Below are 19,465 nucleotides of genomic sequence, written 5' to 3'. Positions count from 1 at the left end.
CTTTACCATGAACAAATGTTTTAAGACGTGGGAGTTCCCATCGTGGCTCAGTGGTTAACGAATCCAACTAGGAACCATAAGATTTCAGGTTCGATCCCTGGCCTTGCTCAGTGGGTTAAGGATCTGGCGTTGCCATGAGCTGCAGTGTAGGTCGCAGATGCAGCTCAGATCCTGCTGTGGCTCTGGCTTAGGCTAGCAGCTACATCTCCGATTCGACCCCTAGCCTGAGAACCTCCATATGCCACAGGAGCAGCCCTAGAAAAGGCAGAAAAACAATAAATAAATAAATAAATAAATAAATAAATAAATAAATAAATAAATAATAAAAAATAGAAACAAATGTTTTCAGACATGGAGAATACATGAGGACTATCAGGGAATGTCTGTGTTCAGAGAAGGTTAAATACATCCAAACAGCTCGGTTATTTCTTCTGGCTACCATGATCAGGAAGCTCTGAGACCTGTTCCCAGGAAGGAATACCCTCCATCAAAAGTAATTCTTAAACCTTCAGTAATTTCTGAGTTAGTCCTGTCCTAGGCTTGCCTACTCTGTAGTCCTCGACACCCTCTGGACCTTCTAATTCCTTCATGTTTTTGTTAGTTCAGTAAAAGAATGACTCTTCTCTGCCATTCCTTGGTGATCTCATTGAGCTAATGGTCTTAGATATGATATATATGTTGCTGATTCTGACACTTACATCTTCAACTCAGAATGTGTTCCTCGTCCCCAGACCCGTATATCCATCCTCTCGGTTGACAGCTTCACCTGAATGTCCTATTAGTGACTCACTAGAGATGAAGGTCCACATGAGAAAGGATTTTGTCTTTTTTGTTCATTCAGGTGTCTGTAAGACCTTGAACAGTGTCTGGCTCATAATAGACACTCAATAAATACTGAGTAGGAGTTCTCATCGTGGCACGGTGGTTAACGAATCCGACTAGGAACCATGAGGTTGCAGGTTTGATCCCTGGCCTTGCTTAGTGGGTTAAGGATCCGGCGTTGCCGGGAACTGTGGTGTAGGTCGAAGACATGGCTCAGGTCCCATGTTGCTGTGGCTCTGGTGTAGGCCAGTGGCTACAGCTCTGATTAGACCCCTAGCTTGGGAACCTCCACATGCCACAGGAGTGACCCTAGAAAAGGCAAAAAGACAAAAAAAAAAAAAAAAATACTGAGTGGAACTGTCTCTAATGTTGGAACCATGCTGGGTGTTAGCAATGGTTTGATAACTAACATAGATTTCTTGCCTCAAAATGTTTACACTACGGAAGAAATGGCAGATATCCAAGCAGGTCAATAATATACAAAGTGATCAGAACTGACAACAGACAGTACACATGCTGCACAACCGTCTGAGGAGGTCTCTTTTCTGTGAAACCCTGTCCCCCTTGAGATGAGCCTTAAAGAGAGTAGAGGGAGGCCAAAGAGGGAAAAGGGCAGACCTATGTAGAGAAGATAATGTAAGCAACAGGATTAAAGTTACAACGCAGGATTAGTTCAGAGAATAGTAAATTGCCCCAGATATTAGATCAGAATGTGTGTGGGAGAAAACGACAGGCAGTAAACCTGGATTGTTGCCTCAAATTCCAACCACCCAAAATGGTCCTTATTCTCCTGTCAATACCAAACTGGAAAAGTATAAAAGGTTCCAAAGGGAGCTGTGTTTCCAGTGGATCCCATGATCAATAAGTGGTCAGCATTGAGTCTCTGCAAGCAGAAACAACAGGGTGCAATTTTTAGGGCAAGCACTTTGACAACTGATGGAGTTACCTTTGCTCTGTGTTCTTGGACAAGTGTTTCAACCTCCCTGTACCTGTTTAGGTACCTAAAATGGGCAAATAATAGCCCAAATGATTTTTTAATAATTAGTTAATTGCATCATTATTATCATGACATATATTATTTTAAACACTATGTGCCAGGCTCTTTTTTTTTTTTTTTTGTCTTTTTGCCTTTTCTGGGGTCACTCCTGTGGCACCTGGAGGTTCCCAAGCTAGGGGTCTAATTGGAGCTGTAGCCGCCAGCCTATGCCAGAGCCACAGCAATGCGGGATCCGAGCCATGTCTGCAACCTACACCACAGCTCCCGGCAACGCCGGATCCTTAACCCACTGAGCAAGGCCAGGGATCAAACCCGCAACCTCATGGTTCCTAGTCGGATTCGTTAACCACTGTGCCATGACGGGAACTCCCAGGCTCTATTTTTAAGTGCTGTTTACATATTATTTCATTTCAACCTTTTGGCAATCTTTTGCTAAGTCCTATTATTATCCCTTTTTATGGATAAAAAAACTGAGGCATAGACTAATAACCTTGCCCCAGGTTCCAATAAGAGTCAGAAAAGAGATTCGAACTCAAGAAGGGTAGTAATGGAGCCTTCTACCCTAAAGATTCTATAAAAATCCTCACTAGAAAGTACTCAAAAACTACTAACAATCATAATTACTATCTTTGATCAATCACTGTATTTCAGCAAGTAATTCAAGCAATCTCTCAAAGCAATTTTAAATTAAAATTGAAACAGATGTTATCTCTAGTTAGATATTTTTAAATGGAAGTAGAAGATTTTTAAATGGAAGCTTGGAGAGGTAAAAAATATTGTCTACTGTCAGAATTGAGAAATAGACTCAGGATTAAACAAAAATTTATAGTTATCCAATAATTTCTGAGAATGAGTGGTTGCAGGCACTGTTCTGCTTTGTTATATGAAGGGTGACTTTGGCTGTTACTGTAATTAATACTAATAGTGTTACAAATAATAGCAATAACACCATGTTTAAGTGTTTACTATGTATCAGACACATGTACCATTTTGTCTCATGCCCAGTCAACCTATACTACAATGCTGGGTAGAATTTTGTGCTCATTTTTATGGCAGTGAACATAGGGGAACACTTGGGCACAGACTGCGACTGCTTACCCAGCTTATCCTCCTCTTGCACTAAATGCCCGGTTGAACTTCAGATGAAGTCTAACTTTCTCTGAACCAAGAAACTAGATTAAACTAGAAGAAACGTTAACAAAATCTAGATCACTGTTCAGTTTTCCTTGTGCTCTGTTTTAAACATGGTCATGATGAATAATATAAATGATGGCAGAATATTACTTCCATCACTTGTATTAGTTCAAATTACATTCCCCTGATATACCACCAAAAATTTATCATCACACTGAAGTACTCCTGTGGCACAGCAGATTAAGGATCCAGTGTTGTCACGGCAGCAGCTGGGGTCAGTGCTGCGGCGTGGGTTCAATCCCTGGTCCAGGAACTTTCATATACTGCAGGTGCAGCCAAACAAAAGAATTTATTATCATTAAATGTACATTGTTTTTAACTCCCTAGGTAATAGATTCTATTTTTTTTTTACCTTCTAAAGCAGCACATAACATAGTAACAGCTTATGAAGTGAGTATCACATTTTGTATAAATAAAAATTTCCAAATGTTTATTCCTTTGTAAGAGATTTTATGAAAGGAACATTTTATTTATCTTTCAAAGATTTTTTTTCTATTTTAGTTGATTTACAATATTCTGTCAATTTCTGCTCTACAACAAAGTAGCATTTTATTTTAAATTAAGAAACTTTTAGGAATGTATCACCTTCCTGTTACCTTCTGAAATGAAGTAAAATGAAGAAAGCTTTTTTCCTAATGATTAAAGATCAGAATTTGGTCGCTGACTCTTTTATTGTTACTATTATTTGCTGTAATACACTCATGCTCCTTTTCAACTTTATGGAGGGTTTTTTTTGGTGCTCTGGTTATCAGCCATCACTTCGAGACTTTAGAGTCAGTAAACTTGGGTTTAAGTCCTGACCCTATAGCTTCCTATTTACATGTCCTTCATAAGTATAGTCCTTCCAACACCAACTTCCTCATCTAAAAAACAGGGTGACAGTATCTGTGCACAGAGTAATGTGATGTTTAGCACAGTAAGGACGGGGAGGGAAAGTAACTTTTTTTACTACAAACAGCCAACCATGAGATGTCATGGGCTATTACTGTGGTTCAGAGGCCCCTCTCCCCAGCCCCACCTTCTCCTGATATGGAGTCAAAATTTTATTAAAATGTGAATGCAATGAGGATGCAGACACTTATCAATAAGGACATTGTGGCAGGCATCTGGCAAAGTGCTACACTAGGAGTCAAGGCCTAGTTCTGCCACTGATGTACCCAATGGCCTTTGATTTACAACCATTAAATTTAAGTCTGTGTATATACATGCACATTTACAAAGTTAAAGGGCTGGATTCAAGGCCACTTTTGGGGGGAGGGAGAGCCTAGGGCTGCGCCTGCGACACATGGAAGTTCCCAGGCCAGGGGTCAAATAGGAGCTGCAGCTGCCTGCCTACACCACAGCTCATGGCAATGCTGGATCTTTAACCCACTGAGCAAGGCCAGGGACCGAATCCACATCCTCATGGATACTAGTTGGATTCGTAACCCACTGAGCCATAAAAGGAACTCCCAGGGCCACCCCTAATTCTAACATAACTCTCTCTTCTGCTTAGAGTCCTTTGGCTGCTAATTTTCTGATTCTTGGTTGGGTGAGTTATTTCTGGATATGTAGGGAATCCTCCTCCCTTATTTTCTATTTGCAGCAGAATAGCTAATTGCATAACCTTGGAACCAGTCTTGCCAGAGTTCATACCCTGGCTTTGATCATTTGTGACCTTGGGCAAGTTGCTTAATTGCTCGGTGCCAGTGTCTTCATCTACCAAACAGAATAGAACATCCAGAGTATGCCGATGGGGATTTTTTTGAGTTAATAAAGTGTTCGCCAGAGCAAAGCCTACCAAAAGTAGTTTACTATCATTATTAGATTTTTAGGACAAACAGGAGAAACTTTATCAAGTTTCAAGAGAAATTCTTGTCAGCAAATTTTTTTTTTCTTTTTTGTCTTTTTGTTGTTTCTTTGGGCCGCTCCTGCGACATATAGAGGTTCCCAGGCTAGGGGTCGAATTGGAGCTGCAGTCACTGGCCTACACCAGAGCCACAGCAACGCGGGATCCAAGCTGTGTCTGCAACCTACACCACAGCTCACAGCAACGCCGGATCGTTAACCCACTGAGCAAGGCCAGGGACCAAAGCCACAACCTCATGGTTCCTAGTCGGATTAGTTAACCACTGCGCCATGACGAGAACTCCTTAATTTTTTTTTTTTTTGTCAGCACATTTTTAATTTCGTGAACTATGGTAGGCTGTCTTTCTTCATCACTCTCCATGTTTCACTACTTTTGTTATTTTCTCTTTGATCATAGTCCATCTTGACCATTGACTTTCCTGACTATGACATCAATCTTTTTGGCCTGCCTTTATGTGCACATTCAGTCGCATTCCTCGTTCCTTCTCCTCCCCACCTCCAGCATTTCTATTGTAGATTTTCTCTTGGTGTTTAATGACTGGCAGTACAATTTTTATTTCCCTCATTTACCAAAAAGCAAGTTAGACCCTACCACCTACTAAATAATAGCTCCTAAAAAAACAAAGGGCTATCCATGATGTACTTCAGTAATAATATGGTTAATGCTGATAACAAGCATTCCAATTAGGTGATTATATTTTAAAATCTAAGCTTGTGTGAAGAGTTATTTATGTTTATAAATAAGGTGGAGACAATCCATTCATAAGTGCTGCAAGAAATAGCTCCAGCAATTTTCCTCTGAGTAGTTATATGTTATAAGTGATTGAATTCAATCATGAAATTGCAAAGCAATTCAGGTTCTCCTGGAATGGAAATTGCAATGTCATTGCCAACAACCACATCTAACGGAAGACATTCAAAGTAACTGGCTGCTTTCAAGGTACTTTTCATTTTCCATGTGATATATGAATAGTAAATAGGATAATGTGCTAATTATAAAGGGATTTGGGGTCCTAACATTCTTTAAGGGTCAGAGTAGAAGAAACATACGGCTGACTATTAAAAAATCAGGGAGTATCAATTATTCAGAGAGGTCTGGGAAGTTATAGGACTCACGCAGTGTTGCAGATGGATGGGTTGCTTTCTGTTCTGGGCTGTGCATGATCAAGTTGGAGTTAATTGTTCATGTGGTCTCTTTGTGCACCTGAAAATAGCTCCTGGAGGGTTGGTGGGTGAATGGTTTTGAAGACAGGAAGAGTCAAGAGGGCTCTCAGGCCTTCATATTCTTGAGATGAAACATTTACATCTGGCAAAATGTAGAAACTTGCTTCAGAGCCTGGCCCAGATTTGAACTCTCCTTCCAGAGAAGTCAAACAATAAAGCAAGAAGAAAGGCAGGCTGGTGTCAGATCCCAGCTCCCCTGATATCAGCTGTGCAGCCGTGCCAACTTGAGTAAATTCCTTAATTCCTGAAAGTCAGTTTCTTCAATTGTTTATAAATCCAACCCCTCTGAGCATTGGGAAGGGCAGAACTAAGAAATGGAGTGCTGACTATATGACATCTTATCCGCACCTCTACAGGTTTTTAAAGGAGAAAGAAAGGGAAGAAAGAAGTGAAATAGGTATCATGAAGAAGAGCTTTGGAAATCTCCCAGGCAGAGAGTTCCTGTCTTGGCACAGTAGAAACGAATCCGACTAGGAACTATGAGGTTGTGGATTTGATCCCTGGCCTTGCTCAGTGGGTTAAGGATCCAGCATTGCCATGAGCTGTGGTGTAGGTTGCAGACGTGGCTTGGATATGGCATTGCAATGGCTCTGGCATAGGCCAGCAGCTACAGCTCCAATTAGACCCCTAGCCTGGGAACCTCCATATGCCATGGGTGCGGCCCTAAAAAGACAAAAGACAAAAAAAGAAAAAGAAAAAAAAAGTAATCTCCCAGGCACCTTGATGTGTCAGACTTGAATATTAAACAGACAATAACATCTCCTCCTTATTCCAGAAGTTCTCAGCACTAGTTTCCAATGATGTAGTCTAGAGCCTTCCAGCATCTCTTAGCAGAAAGCTAAAACCTGGAGCAAAATTAGCCAAATCCCCTTCCACTATCTGTCACGGGACTAAGCTTCTAAAGATGTAATAATGTGTTTCATTTGAAGGTAATCATTCCTGTCATGATGTTACTGCTGCATAGATCAAGTCACTATTAAGCCAATTTAGTGAAGGGTAAACATTATGAAGAGAGATGCTGAGGGTATTTCTATAAATGAGATAAAGCAATGTGAATTGAGCCAGCTGAATCTTTGGCTAGACAAGTCAATTTCAGCTCAAATAGAGTGGTATTCGTGACTTATTATAATGGAAATGGATACATCTTTTAAAGGACAGTCATGCTGTATTGAGAAATGGACTTCAGTAGACAGATCCACTATGACTGGGACGCTTCAAGTGGTTATTCATGGATTTCACACTTTTTTTTTTTTTTTTTAGGGCCACATAAAGTTCCTGGGCTGGGGTCACATTGGTGCTATGGTTGCAGGCCTACCCACAGCCACAGTAACGTAGGAACTGAGCCAGGTCTTCTACCTACACCACAGCTCATGGCAATGTCGGATCCCTAACCCACTGAGCAAGGCCAGGGATTGATCCAGTGTCCGCAGGGGCACTGGTTGGGTTCGCTACTGCTGAGCCACAACGGGAACTCTGATTTCACACTTTTTTAACGAGGCATCAGTAATGTCCTAAACTAGACTCTGTTTGGGCAGGCTAGTCAGGAGTCTGACAGGTCCCAGGTAGAAAAACGCTGCAGCAACCTCACAATTTTCCCTGATGCCATAGGCAAGGACTCGTCTCTGAACCAGCTTCCTGAAGGAGTGACATTATTCTTCATCACACAGCTCTATTTCAGCATTCTGGGCCTCATTTACAAATGTGTGTCTGAGGAAGGCAGGCCTCTCACTCATATTTGTCTGTAAGGCAAGGTGTTCTTCAGTTTGCCCTGGAGGCTATGGTTTGACCTCAAATTGAGTCAAATTTGCATAATTATGAATTGGGCTGTAATAAGCTTCCACTCTATTTTAAGGCAAGTGCTGAGACATAAGAGAAAGATGCCTATTTTTGAAGTTCATTTGGTTGTTCCCAGGTGATTTGAATTCTAGTTTCTAGCCCAACTGTGTCATGGCCGGAAGAGACTGTGGACTCAGACACGGCACATCCTCGGCCCAGAGAGACTGAAGTCTAAGGAACAAAGAAGGAAGACAGACAGTCGGGAAGCCGAAGGGTGTCTGAGTTTAGGAATGTGTCATCTGATTAAATTTGGTGGGCGCTACGGGAATTAAAATACTAGTTGTATTCAGTTTGTCTCAGGAGGCAAAAGCGGCATTGGAGTTAGTGGTGCTCTTCCAGTGGCAAATCGCCTGCATCGTTGCACCTTGGCAGAAGCCTGGACTGCCACCTGGGTGTGGCTGTAAACCCAGACAAAGCACTCAGCCACCCTGAACCGAAACTTCTCTGCCGCAAAATACAGGCAAACCAACCACCTTTTGTGTTCTTTCCAGCTCCTAGATCCCATTGTTCCCAAATCTTCTGTGTGTTTCTAACCAGCACAGCATGGACCGCCATCCTAGTGACTTCCTCAAGGCACACAGGTGCTTCCCTAGAGCGCTGGGGGTTCAGTTGTCTGCCTGGCTTGTGATTTTAAATCTTTTCTCTCTTAGGATTTTTAGCCAACATGTATAACTGTTGCCATCTCTTAAAACAGCATACTGACCAAGTCAAAGATCAAATCCCAGCTCTGTCACTCACTGTCTATGTGACCTTGAGTACGTTATTTAAGCTCCGTGAGTCCTGGTCTATTCCTTGAAAAATAAAGGCAATGGCATATATCTTACAGGATTTTCGAAATTGGAGTGATACAATATACAGCTTAGAGAAAAAGCTCTCTAGAGGGTGGAGGGTCTTATTCCCCATCCCAGCAGGATGTTTAAAAAGTTGGACTTTAGGGTACTAGAGATGCTGTCTGCTTCATTACTAACCAGTCATTTGAACTTAAGTTACTTAGACTCCCCAAGCCTCAGTTTTCCTTTCTGCAAGATGGGGATGTCAGGGTGCTGTAAAAATGACATGACATGATTGGCTAGCAATCTACCTAGCACTTACCGGGCACGCTCTGAATAGCAAGACCTGACTTTACAGGAGTTGCAGGTCTTAGGAATGTAGGTGCATGTATTTGTTAGCTCCGGCTGCCATGACAAATGGCACAGACAGGGTGGCTTAAATAATTGAAATTTATTTCTCACATTTCTGGAAGCTAGAAGTCCAAAATGAAGGCACCAGCAGGGTGTTTTCTCCCAAGGCCTCCCTCCATGGTTTGCCCTTGGCTATCTTCTCACTGGGTCCTCAGGTGGTCTTTCCTTTGTGTCTCTCTCTTCTTAAAAGGACACCTTTGTATTGCATTAGGGCCCCACCTTTATGACTTCTTTGAACTTTAGTTATCTTCTTAAAGGTCATATCTCTAAATTCAGTCGCACTGGAGGTGAGACCTTCAACACACAAATTTAAGGGGTACATAATTCAACCCATAACAAAGCCAGAAGTCAGACTGCAGTAGATTAAAAAGAGCACAGAAGGTTGGAAATGGACCCAGAAGAAATAGTCAGGTTTTCTGAGACATTTGACAATGTAGGAGAGGAGAGGAGATAAATTTTTTTTTATTATGGTTGATTTAAACGTGTTATTTTTAATCACTATATTTCTATTAGCATTGAAAGAGTGTCCAGATAGAAAAAAACATAAGGTTTGGCATCAATGACTTAAGTATAAATGCTACCTCTGTCTTTTCTCCAATGTGACACGTGGCCCCCATCTTCTCACCTATGAGACTCAGTATCTCCATGTATAAGAATGGACAATTATTCCTCATTGTGGAGTTATTGTGAGGATTAAAATTATATCAATAGAGCACGTGGCCCATCTCTTTGCACCTAACAAGAACTTAATAAATGTAAGCAATGTATTAACCCCCCTCCCCAAAACGCACTCTTTTAAATGGTGGCGGAGTCCCATTGTGAATTTCACAGCCCTACGCAGAATCACGCTGTGCTCTCCACAGTTTGACTCCAGGAATCAGAGTCCTGATTGGGTAAGATAGTGTTGCTTTTATAACCTATCATATGCTGGTGATTGCTGATGATTTCACGTATGTTTTTAGAGCTGTCAGCCTTCTAGAAATAGAAACAGCCCTTTGGCAGGTAGGAGTCATTAAGAATAAGGTACCAGTCAGCTAGGAAAACAAGAGAGTCTGCAGGCAGACATTCAAGTATGGTGCTTTGAATGCTCCTCACGCCATCTCACACTCTTAATTCAATCCACTGACCCTCCAGCCCTGAGACGTTGTCTCAGTCTCAGCATCGGCAAGTCTACAACAACTGGAGGAAGAAACCACTTTGGTAGGGCGATTTAGACTTCTGTGTGGTTACCAAGGCTGAGAACTTACTGTGCTGTTTTGTTTCTTTCCAGTGAAAGGGTCATTAGGTCTAGAGGAGGTTATTCTATGATTGAAAGAACTGCTCAGAGAATCTGATGAAAATTCCCTCTGCTTTTGCCCAGGCGGTGTTTCTCGGAATGTTGCATAGAGAATATCATGATCCCAAAGAAGGCATTCAAGGCCCACCAAACTTCCACTAACCTCAGTTTGAGAAATAACTTTCTAGAGGGCAGCTAGGGTTCAAGAGGCTCCAGAGGAATGGAAACTTTAGTGGCAACATCATTTGTGTATTGATTCACCTATTCGTTCTTTCCCGCAAATAATTGTTGAGGAACGATGGGGTATGAGGCACTGCATTGGGTCTAGAGGATGTGCAGATCTGTAAGGCATTGCTCCTGTCTTCATGGAACTCACAATGAGGAAGACGGGCACGAACAAGTCATAATGTAATTCCTATTTGTTTACATACATGAGTGGGAGGTCGGCTGTGAGAACTCTGACCAGGGACCCATCAGTTCTGCACAGTGGAGCAACTGAAAAGGCTTCAGAAAGAAAGCAGTAATATTTAAATTGGATCCTAAGAGATATAGTATTTCAACAGGAGGAAAAAGGAAAGAGGACTAGTTTAAGTCGAAGAAATTATACTGTACATGATTCAAAAGAAGCTCACATTAAGATATTTTTCAAGAAAGCAAGGTCTTTCAATCTGTTGTTGCCTATTTATATTAGGTCTTTCCCATGGCATGTATTTGTGCATTGGCCACTACAATAACTTCAATGTAGTCCAATGCATAGGATCAAGAGAGCTCTTAGGGAGCACTGTCTTTCTTCATCCTCTCAAGCTCAGGACCCAATGAGTAGAATCAATGCATGCATTCCAGTGAGCAAAAAGGAAAATTGAAAGAACCCCATTTTAACTTCTTTAACTTACTCCATAAAGCCTAACCTGAGGTCAGTTTGCTAATGCCAAACTTTTATCAGCTACTTTTAATTCTTTACATGTCCTTTAGGTACATACCTGACTTAGTTCCTCATCATTTTTGTCCTTATGATTTCAGTTTATTTTCAGCCTGCCCATCTTTTCATGGCCTTTTTTAAAATGTATTCTTCACTGGCTGCAAATAGGAACTTAGCACCCATCATTATTCTGCTTCTTTTCCGTATCATTGTTCCAAAATCATTATAACATGAAAAGTACAAAAACAAATGTTTGTTTTTATCTCTCCTTCCTCAAGGAGGAAGTTTTTGTTTGTTTGTACTTGTTTCCTTTGACAAACACAACTTTTCCAAGTACTTATTTCATCATTATTGTTGGTCTTCTGTAAACTGCTTGAGGGCAGTGATTAAGACTCACCAAAATTAAGGTAGCACTGACCTTCTTTTCCCTGCTCAGTGAGAGCTCTGGCCCCTCACTGCACTCAGTATGTCAGAGCAATGAGTAGGTACACATGTTAGCAAGAGGCAGCATTATTAAGTGATAACAATGATGTGACTTTTATAGTCCAAAATGACTACATTTTCAATTGACACATGAAATGTGAAATTGGGAGTGTGTGGCTCTGGGGCTTGAGTCAATGAGATGTTCTCCTGAGCCTCACCTGTCTAAACTGGGTCTCTGTAGCTAATCGGTAGCTAAGGGTAAGGGATTTAATGGAGAGAGGCCCTGGTTGTTTCTATTCCTGATGAGTTTCTGAGCTAATATGTGGACTGAACAACAACAGGAAGAACCCCTTAGACCTCCACTGGGCACCACTGCAAAACAGCTGAAATTACTTAAGGATGCTGTACTTCGAGATCTGCACACCCAGATCCTAACACAGCCCAGTACTTCTCAACTTGCATTCTGCGGACACCAGGGCATACATGAAGATGGTACTTGTGGGGGGAAAGGATTCTTTGGACACATACCCTTTGGGGTCAAGGAATTAAACAAAATGAAACAGAATTCTTTGTTGTAGATCCTCTCAAACCTTTCTATTCCAATGTTTTTCTCCAAAACAACATTATCATTTCCCAAATCTACATAGACATACAATTATTTTCTTTTATGTGTGCATAGAGCATCTTTGAGAAACTATAGTGTAAATATAGTTCACATAGCAAAGTATAGTATTTCAGCATTTACCCGTTCCTGTGGATTCCCTCGGCTGCAAAGTAGGGTTGAGTCAGAAGTGTCCCTAGGCTCCTGTCCATTCAGTGTTCACCCATGAAGACTGCCAGTCAAGCTGGCAGTTAAGTGCTTTACTCATTTTACACCTGATCTGACTGCTCTGTTTGTAGCCCCAGGCAACACTGACTTTAATCGTATCTTCAGAGTGTATTAGTTAAGTCCTATCTCATAGCTGAATGATACAAAGGTAGTACTGATTGTCATTAAACCAAAATTCCATTTTTATAACCAGTACTTGATATACACACGCATTTGAAGTTTTAAGACTGTGCATGACTTTTTCACATTTCAAACTGTGCTGTAAAAATGTTCACATCGTAATATCTAATGACTAGAAAGGATGAAACAATATTGTGTAGGATCATCTTAGCAGCACTGTAAGCTCTGAGAAATAGAAAGGCCATTAATGTCAATGTGAAAATCCTTCCTCTGGAAAAATCACAGACATCCAGTGAATGTTTCATGCCATTTTCCTGTGTTGCTGTGTATACACATTGGCGAGCACCGACTGTTTTTAAGACTCTGGTTTTCCCCCACAGATAGCGTGGAAGATGAACTGGAGATGGCCACTGTCAGGCATCGGCCTGAGGCTCTTGAGCTTCTGGAAGCCCAGAGCAAATTTACCAAGAAGGAGCTCCAGATTCTTTACAGAGGATTTAAGAATGTAAGACCTTCCTTTTTGACTTTACCATCACACGGTTCTCAGAGGAGCATTGGGAAATGAGAGAGAAAAAGGGAAAAGGTGCAGTTCTGTGAGAGCCGCATCGCATGTACCCGTCATACTGACCTTTCCTAAATGGGAACCTCATCCCTAGCCCCTTTGGGTTTTGGTTCACGTTGGTCCACCATTGCTCAGACAATTGCACAAGGACAAGTACAATAGAAAAGTTTACTCAATTCAGTTCCTAGTTGGGGTTTTTCTTCTAGTTATATTGACCTCATTTCAATAAGCTCTAATTATCTACAAGTCTCACTGACTATAGATCAAGGCCCATCAAGGAACTCTATTCCCTAGCATTGGAGAAAAGTCAAACTAATAGAAGTTTGATAGTTTCTAAAAGACCATGCTGCCAAGATTCAGAATGATAGGTGTCAGTAGGTGGTCCATGTTTCTGGTGCTCTGTGATGCTTCTTCCTGAATGGATCATCTTCAAAGGGTGAGGAGGTCCTTGCACACCAGATGGCGAGGGAGAGAGGCAATGAGTGGGCTGGGCAATTTGTCAGGCACATACTCTTAGGGTCTCCTTGGCATGTACTCAGTATTAGTCTAGATACTGCAGGCCGTTTGAAAGCCAGAGAAGGTATGTTTCTGTCTTCAAGGAACTTATGGTTTGAATAGGGAAAGAACACTTGTTATCACTGAATTTACTTGAAAGCAGTTCATCCTTGAAAGTATTAAATGGTAGTACATTAAGTGGCATCATGTCCCAAGGTGTATTATGTTCTCATACATATGTGAAGCACAGTTGCATAGGCTGCAGGTGCTCCTTGGGATCTGAATGAAATCGTTTTGATTCCTCCTCATGCCTACCACTAACAGCCCCCATTCCATGACCTGCAGGAATCTATGGTGTCCAAAGCTTTCTTCTAACTCCTCTTCAGATCTGTCCATCCCACTTGTGACCTCTGTCTAACCTCATGCAGATGAGAAGCTCTGCCTCTTCTATGATATCCACCAAAAAACTTTAGAGAATCTGTAATGCTACTTGCCTTACAGGATATTTTTATAGGGTTCCAATATGTCTATTGCACACAATATTCCACCATCTCTCTGATCCCATGGGGTCTCTCTTTTCCTTTCTGCTTCTCACCACTCTCCTAGCCAGGCTCCCTAAATGTTTCCTTCTCCTGCCGCTCTAAAACCTGGTCCTCTTCTGACATCCAGGCCTTTGTGGGATGGACTGGGTGGGGACAAAGGTGATGCAATTGAGATGGGTGCTTCCCCCACACAGGCAGAATTCACATTACACATCATTACACATTGTGATGTGTGTCTATCAAGATGACAAACAAACATGCATAAAGAGAAAGGAGCTTTGATATTAGGCTCATGGATTATTAGTTATGCCTTGGCTGCAGGTTTGCAGGCTGCAGAAAGAGGAAGCATTTACAATGTAACAGTTGCACTGACCACTGACAGCAGGAAACCACTAGGCAGTGAGGATGGAGAGGGAGAAGAGGTGAAAAGCACCAATCATGGCCGAAAGTAAACACTAAGAGAAGACTCATCACAGAATGAAACTTCCAGTGTATTTCTGGGAATATCCAAATGCTTTTTCTCTAATTCAGATCTTGTAATAAGCAGACTTTTTTTTCTTTGTAACATTGGATTATGCACCAGATACTAAATGGTTGTGGAATAAAGACCAGCCTCTTAGCATCCCTGTGTGCCTCCGCTGTGCTGTCATCACCCCCTCTGCCTTCACTGCAGTTCTCTCCATGTGGCCTTTCATGCCATTTGTTGCAAATTGGAATCATGGTTACTGCCATCATTAACCTTCAGAGCCAGCAACTCTGCAGCCTGTCTTCCACAAGTGGCACTTCATGCAATATTGCCCAGTCTCCAAAGTCCTCATCCTTTGCTTTGTTTGATTTTTTCTTTCCCTACTTGTTTTCTTTCTTCCTTTGCTCCCCTCCTGACTCTTTTCCCCACCTCCTTTCTTTCCCCTTTCCTACCCCTCTGATCACTTCTCTATTTCTTCATTCTTTCACTCTCTCCCTCCTCTTATATCTCCTTTGTCTCTTCTCCTTGTCAATTCTTATCTCCTTTCTTTCACTTCTTCCCATCCCTTCCTTTCTCTATTTTTTGCCTTCGTTCTTCATTGTTTTTCTGCCCCTCCCTGCTATCCCATGAGATTTCACTTCCAGCAGACTTCCAAAGTGTATTTTGTATAATTCTTTAAATGAAAGGATTTCACGATTTTCTCAGAACATATTAATCAATGTCTCTGATAAATAAAACAAGAGTAGCCCTATTATCCTGTAGTCAATGCACAGTTCTAATAAATGCACCCTAAAATATAGCAAGAGAGGCCCTAAAGCAGGACAGAGTAGCACTCTTATTTTATTGAATGGCAGCAACCTGAACCAGCTTAGCACCGGAGACAGCATATAAACTACCCTTGGTTTCCAGAACACCAATTATCTCAAGCCTTTATGCTCAAAAACTCATTTCCATGTAACCAATTGAGATACTCACTTGTAATGAAACTTTTTAAAAACTCTCCATATTTTGATTAAAAGGATAAACCATTCATCAACATCTTAAAAGAGCCACACTTATGCAAGTGGTAGAACACCCCTGCAAGTAAAGAGTACCAGAGCCCTCCGATTTTTTCCAGTGCTATTCCTATGATAGCATTTTTCCAACATATTTTATTGATATAAATTGGAAATGGGAGAAAAAGAAGAGAGTGAGAGGATTTCTCAGCCCCTTACTCTCTCTTACCACTGAGTCATCCCCACATTTTGAATCCTCTTACTACATGCTAAACTGGGTCTTCAAAAGTAGGCAGCTGGTAGAAATGGAGGATATAGTACAGTGTTTCTCCGTCTCTACTGTGCCTCAGAATCACCTAAAGGATTTATTAAAAAGATTGCTGGGCCCCAGGCTGAAAGATTATGCTTTAGTAGTTCTGATAGATTGAAGGTGGAGAATTTGCCTTTCTCCTAGGTTCCTAAGTGATGCTGATGCTGATGCTCCAGGTCTAGGGACCACGCCCTGGTAATCATTACAACAGTGCAGACAGCATATGCATCAGTGTCACATAGACGCAGGTCCATGTCTTGCCTGTTTAGGCAGCTCCCTCTGAATCAGTGGCCTGTGTGTGCTTGTCTCTGCAAATTGGGGTAACAATATTTACATCACATGGGTATTGCCTTTGTTTTGTTTTGTTGTTTGGACGGCTTTTTAATAAATTAAGATAATCAACATGAAGTTCAACAAAAAGGAATTACAGTGTGGCCCCATCAACCTCAGTTTTGTGTTCCATCAAAGTGGGGCAGGCACGGTTGACCTATACATCTCCCCAGCAGTGTTTTGGGTTTTGAGCTGTGTAATTATGTTTAAAAAGGATGCAGGAAGCTGCAAGGTATTAGCCACACATCAGCAGTCACATGTTACAATCATCTGGGGAGCTTTAAAAACTGCAAATAGCCGGGCACCATGCTTGGTGATTCTGATGTAATTGCTCCCAGAAGAAGCTTGAGCATAAGGGTTTATAAATCTCTCCAAGTAATTATAATGTACAGCCATATTGAGAATTGTTGAACTGGATGTATAAGATTCTAGCCATAAAGTTGCTTCTGTCACAAATGGAATTTACCTACTTGTGATGAGCCCTATGATGTCAAATAGCAATGGTTCAACTGCCTGCTTTAGAACCTTATGAAGCCCTTGGTGGGTAACGTGCAGAGGTCTTGGTGATTCTGATTCAGTTAAATTTGAGGTGATGCTTAATTATATTGTTTAAAACTTCTAAATTTTTTTTAAATCCCATTTTAATAGACCACTAACAGGAGGTTACACTTGAAAAAGACTGATCTAGGTCACACAAGTGTCTCTATGCACAATTCATAAACTTGCTTAGCTGTTCTCTTTCACAATCAAGCATAATTCCAGTCAGTGCTAGGTGATGATGCATTCTGCCAGGGTATTATGTTTTCCCATGGCTATGCCTCTTTGACATTTCCTCTCGTTAATTAATAATTTACAACATAGTCTTCCCCTTTTTAAAGGTATAGGATGAAAGACGTTTTCAAGTAATTAGACCTAATATGTTTTGGACACCTGGCTGCTTCCAGTCTCAAATCTTTCCCTGCTTCTCTTTCTTTCACTATTTTGAATTACAACAGGTCGAGTATCCTTTGGATTCAAACACATCTTTAAGGTATCACTTTAATATTTGTTAATGCCAGTCTTCCTTAAAAAATGTTGTTTAATACTCTTTTTACCTAAAAATGCAAGATATTTACATTAGTTTTCCATTGTATGTAACAAATTACCACATACTTAGTGACTGAAAAACGCACATTCATTATCTCACAGCTTTGAAAGTCAGAAGTCCAGAAATGATGTAACCAAGTCCTCTGCTTGGGGTCTCATAAGGCTACAATCCAGGTACTGGTTAGGCTGCATTTCTTTCTGGATTCCAGGGTCTTCTCCCAAGCTCATAAAGTTGTTGCAGTGTTCATTTCCTTGTGATTGTATTTCTGAGAGCCCCACTCTTTTGCTCGTTGTCAACCTGGGGCCACTCATCTCCTAGAGGCTACCTATAGTCCCTTGCCAATGGCCTTCCCAAGACTCTTTCATAACGTGGAAGCTCACTTCTTTAAAGCCAGCAAGAGTGTCTCCACTCTGCTAAAGCAGAGTCTTATAAAATGTAACATAATTATGGATGTACACCTCCTCCCATCACCCTTGCACACCACAGCAATCAGGGCAAGGGAATTATTGAAAAGGATGGGATTTATTGGGAGCCACACTTACAGGGTGTCCGTTACAGTGGGATTTGGGAGGAGTCAGCTTCCCTATGAAGTAAAGCTGATTTGGTCAGAAGTCACATTTCCAGTACCATTACTCTTACCCTTGGTGTTGTGCCTGCAACGCAGACATCACCCTAGGCTTTTACTGCAAGTGTCACCAACCTCTCCCCTGAGTTCTACAAGAGATTTGGCATTACTGCCAAAGGAACTGGCAGAAATGAGAGTTCCCATGATGGACCTTTCCACCTTCCTCCGTGTCTGAGAACTTCTGCACTTTAAAAATAGATGAAGGAAACTGGGGATGAAATTATAGGGATCTACATTTTTTTTTTTTTTGTCTTTTGTTGTTGTTGTTGTTGCTATTTCTTGGGCCACTCCCGCGGCATATGGAGGTTCCCAGGCTAGGGGTTGAATCAGAGCTGTAGCCACCGGCCTACGCCAGAGCCACAGCAACGCGGGATCCGAGCCACGTCTGCAACCTACACCACAGCTCGCGGCAACGCCGGATCATTAACCCACTGAGCAAGGGCAGGGACCGAACCCGCAACCTCATGGTTCCTAGTCGGATTCGTTAACCACTGCGCCACGACGGGAACTCCGGGATCTACATTTTTGACAAAGCACCTGTACATAAAGAGTTCTAAGTCCCTCTTGTGGTGGAGAGGGAGGGAGGAGGAGTTTAGCACATGCACTGAAGAGTGGGATAAGGCGGTTAGGATGGAAAAAAAAGCTGCTAATTGTATATGGCATCTTCCCTTTTGTCGTGAGCCCTCGGAGTTATTCTTGAGGCTTTTATAGACTGATTGTATGACCTTTAGTAAATCACTTCATCCCTGGCAGCTTCTATTTCCCTGTCAGCAAATTAGGGATTAAGATCTTCCTTTCCAATCATGAAGGGAGGTGCGTAATAATTGGTTTTGTTCGCTCTTGAAAGACTCAGATAAAAGTCTTCCTTAAGGGCAAAGTATTACTCATGTACTTTAGAATCAAGGTATAAGAACAGAGTTAAAGTGTTCTTTCCTATGCCTTAGCAGAGTTTTCTGGCAGACTTCCAAGAAGCAGGGCTTTCTGGGGAGAAGGTTGTCTACAGGTCTAGGCAGATGTACACGGCTGCCCTTCTGATGCCCGAGGGCTGGCATGGTGTATGTGCTCTCCTGGGCTCAGACCCCTCCACTGCCATTTCTCACCTTGAGTAGGGAGTAGCCTCTCAGGATATCAAATTCTCTTTTGAAATGTAGGATATTAATACTGATGTAAATGAGAAGAGGATACAAAATGCTTTGCATCATTTCTTTCACTTTGGTGTGAAAACCAGACATTTGAGTCCTTCCGTGTTTTCCTCTCATTCTTCTAAGTACAAAAATAGATGAAATTCATGAGGAAGACCTATGATATCATCTTGAGGTATATTGCTTTACTCATGAGTTTATGCTGCATATATTCTGTGGCATGTAAATGCTTCTTCATTTAC

The 19,465-nt window shown here is 41.6% G+C and overlaps 1 protein-coding gene across 7 annotated transcripts in view; it reads left to right on the top strand.

Moving 5' to 3' along the window:
* The window catches only part of KCNIP4 (potassium voltage-gated channel interacting protein 4), a 1,125,192-nt gene that overhangs the window by 1,006,159 nt on the left and 99,568 nt on the right, over positions 1-19,465 (top strand). For all 7 annotated transcript variants that reach the window (XM_084971644.1, XM_003482356.5, XM_013978556.3 and 4 more), the window contains one exon: positions 13,050-13,174. In XM_084971644.1, the coding sequence (XP_084827770.1) occupies positions 13,050-13,174 (125 nt within the window). The remainder of the gene's footprint in view (positions 1-13,049; positions 13,175-19,465) is intronic.

This window comes from Sus scrofa, chromosome 8 (assembly GCF_054392235.1).
Source record: "Sus scrofa isolate SSC_HxYL_T2T_F1_AM1 chromosome 8, Sscrofa_HxYL_maternal_Yorkshire_Landrace_v2.0, whole genome shotgun sequence".
In the NCBI taxonomy this organism is placed as follows: domain Eukaryota; kingdom Metazoa; phylum Chordata; class Mammalia; order Artiodactyla; family Suidae; genus Sus; species Sus scrofa.
Note: the sequence above shows the minus strand (reverse complement) of the source record. Positions and strands in the feature narration are given on the sequence as shown.